The 3,505-nt window shown below is 42.7% G+C and overlaps 1 protein-coding gene across 1 annotated transcript in view; it reads left to right on the top strand.

Moving 5' to 3' along the window:
• The first annotated feature begins 2,070 nt into the window (after positions 1 to 2,070).
• Positions 2,071 to 3,505, top strand: part of KLHL3 (kelch like family member 3) — a 122,529-nt gene continuing 121,094 nt past the window's right edge. Inside the window, exon 1 of the mRNA XM_003782165.3 lies at positions 2,071 to 2,532. Coding sequence (XP_003782213.1) covers positions 2,519 to 2,532 — 14 coding nt within the window. The 5' untranslated portion in view covers positions 2,071 to 2,518. The remainder of the gene's footprint in view (positions 2,533 to 3,505) is intronic.

The following is a 3,505-nucleotide window of genomic DNA, read 5'->3' on the forward strand; positions in this document are numbered from 1 at the left end:
AAAAAAAAAAAAAAAAAGAAAATATAAGATGTAATTCTGAAACCAAAGAAGATTATGGGAGGAAGTTTGTGCCAAGATTCTGCTTCATATGTTGTAGTGACATTGGTTAGCATGGCAAAAGGTGGTAAAAATTTGCAAAAGTAATTCTGCAGATTTTTATACTGGCTCTTAATAGCTATATTTAGAAACTTGAAGATGTTCAGCTCTTACATATGTCCTTTGTGACCTTTTTTATTTCTTTCTGGTTTGTTAGACAAGGCATTTCTCCCCTTCCCATATGGTAAAGATATGAATGTAGGTACAAAGGAGAAGGCATCTCTTATCTCCTTTTACAAATGACCCATTTGTTTTCTTGGGGAATGTCTGCACTCTGGCATGGATTTTGAGATTTCACTTTCCTTATTTTTGATGTTCAGCTTCTTGTAGTCTCTCTGATTGACCTCAAGAGAAAATATCTGGAACAGAGCCATAGGCTGATTGGAAGAGGAAGGAGCATAGAGGGAGAAAGATGTGAGTATTGTTATAAAATGAATAAGTGAAGATTCAGGGCTATAGGGTATAAATAAAATTACCCGGCCCACTTCTCACTTGAGACAGAGCTTGGTAGTGGCCTCATCTAAGACAACACTGAGGTATCAGGTGAGGTAATCTTTCAGAATAACCCTCTAGGCAGTTTTGAGTTCAAGAGGCTATATAAGTTTTAGTTACTTTTAGTTTCTTTTACCTCTGTGTTCGTCCCCTCTATGGTTTCAGGGCTGTGTAATAGTGAAGAAATTTTAACAGGTGAAAATTACAACAGTAGGTTTATTGAGTGTCTCTGTACTAAGCCCCCTACAAAATATTAGAGTCTAGTAGAATTTCTTCTTAAACAATCAATTGATTATTCTAAGAAGAAAAATGAGTCATTTAAAATCATGTTGAGTTTAGAGCTAAAAGGAGACTCTAGAGCAGTGGTTCTCAACCTTCCTAATGCTGCAGCCTACAGGTTGAGAACCGCTGCTCTAGAGATTGTTTTGGCACCATCTGGTGTGTGAGGGACTGAGCATGAGGTCCAGAGGGTAGAAAAGGTTAGTTAGGAAACTCAGCCAGTGAATACCAGTGTAGATCCTGGAAAGCCCAGGTGTAACACTGAGAGGTCCAGAATAGAGACATTCACATCTTATTTTTCTGAGGCATTAGGGAAGCTTCTGAACCAGTTTTTGTGGCTGATTGCCCCTAATTACCTATGAGCGTCTTGGATGTGGCTAGGAGACACGGACTGGTTCCTGCCTTCTATGATATTTTGTTTTAGTTTGGTAGACAAGATATATAAATAAAAAATTACCCAAGATGATTTATTAGGTGTGAGATGAGCAGTAAGAACAATAAATTTTGTAGCTGACAATGTCTTTTTGACATTTTGGAGGTGATCGACTATTATTGGTGTCATTTGGGAAGTTTTTATGAAGACATGGGACCAGAAAGGATAAAAAGACTGAAATTGGAAAAGGCACTCCAAGAAAGGAGAGTCTAAGTAGATTAGAGAGTACAAGGTGTGAAAGATCTTTGGGTGGAGATTGGGGTTCAATGGGAGACTTACTAGTTGGGGCCAATTCCAATATGACAGATTTGAGGAAGATATTTTAGGACTGTGCTATAAAATTGGTGGTCTTTCAGTATAGCATAGGACAATAAATGTGTGCAGTATTTGTTGTGATGGCTTTATGCAATAGACTTTGGCCTGTATGGTAAAATAGGGTTTATTTTAATTTCTCCTATTTCTGCTACTTCTCTTTTTATAATTTCTAATTTTTTTTTAATAGTTTCTCTCTGTGTTCTTCTCAGTTCTATCAGGCTCTTTTCCCTTTCTCTCCATCTATCAGATACTCCGCTATTATAGATTTTAGGAGGAGGAATTGGAACATTAACTGTAATCCGTAAGTGAATTTCCCCAGGTGGATAAAACTCCGCTGCAGGCCACAAAGGGGCCTCCTCATCCCAGCAATCTGGTCAGGCTGACAGATTCCATGTCTATGGGGGCAGGGGAGAGTGTATGGACTAGTATTTCTCAGGCTAGTGAGGAACTACCTGATTCTTTACAGCCCAGACAGAGGAGGCAAATAGCCCCTGGGATGGGCTAGTTGCCTCAGCTGGGGATGCCTCAGCAGAGGCAGGGGCAGGGGCAGCTGGAAAGGTGGCACTGCACTTGAGTCGCTGGAGCTGCCACTGTTCCTAGGAGACCGAGGAGCAGCAAGCCTGCGGGGGAGGGGAGCAAGTGGGTTGCTGCTTTTAGAAGCTGAAAGGGCTGCAGGGAGCTCTGGGTAAGACATTTTCTGCTGTCGCTGTTTCTGCGGTAGAAGCTGCCGCGAGTAAGTCAGAGGAGGGAGGATCGAGAGGGAGGAGGCTTCAGTTGCAGCCATGCTGAATCACTGTTGCTGATCAGATCTCCCGCTAGTCTGCTGGGAGAACCGAGAACAGAGCTAGGATTCCTGGGTGCGGGCACAGTTCAGTGGCTAATACCCCAGCTGGGCCTCACACAATGGAGGGTGAAAGGTATGTATGTTTAAGTGCGTATTGTGTGTATATAAGTAAATGTGTGTTTGGGTGCAGCCACCAGCTTTGTGTTTGCGTTGGCTGGGCTGGGATGGAAGATCTGGCCACTGATGGATCCCAAAGAGGGGCAGAGCAAGAGCAGGGAAGCCCCTTCTCAAACCAGCTCCTTCCAGGACTTGAATCTCCAGAGATCTGTCTTCTGCAAAGGCAGATCTGGGTTTGCTGGGCAGTAGAGTGCTCTGAAAGAAGGGACTTCCTGGCTGGTGTTCGAGAATAGTTTCAGCCTAGAATCAGAACCAGGATTGCCTTTTGCAGGCTGTTTGAGGGAGGCGTTTCCCTTTCCTGGCTACTTTCCCGGGTGTTTTTGCTTTGGTGGGGGTTTTTGATGTCATAGCAGGACTAGCCTGACATAGAGTGCTTGCATTTTCACAATTAAGTGCTCAAATCTTCAACAAGCATGCCATGCCTGGCTGTGTGTGTGTGTTTGTGTGAGTGCGGGTACGCGCATGCACGCCCTGGCAGCATATGCGCCTCTATGTATACATCGGGGATGAAGGAGAGAAACCCAGTCAGATGACACTTGCTGTGAACTGAGTTTCATTTGTATTGAAAAGTTTATGAGTGGTACTGGAAAGTCTGTGCTTCAGAGGAACTCTTGTTTCTTCCATCAGGGATTTCTTATGAAATAGGTAACTACAGAAGGGATTTTAAGTACTTCTGTTGAGCTGGATCTAGCTAGCAAAGGTTTATTTTCTGGCAGGCACATACATATACATTTTAAAATTGTTACATGAGGATTTGATTCTTTCATAATGCAGGTTCTCATTGCAGTGCAGGGGCAACTCATGCATCTGTTTGTGAACTAAAACATCTCCTGAGTGCTGGCCTTTTCATTCTGTGGGTCTGCAGCTGATAGAGAATAAGGTTTACCATTTCTTTTTTTTTTTTTTTTTTTTTTTTTTGAGACAGAGCC

Source organism: Otolemur garnettii, unplaced genomic scaffold (genome assembly GCF_000181295.1).
Source record: "Otolemur garnettii isolate 467f Iridium unplaced genomic scaffold, OtoGar3 scaffold00003, whole genome shotgun sequence".
Taxonomy (NCBI): domain Eukaryota; kingdom Metazoa; phylum Chordata; class Mammalia; order Primates; family Galagidae; genus Otolemur; species Otolemur garnettii.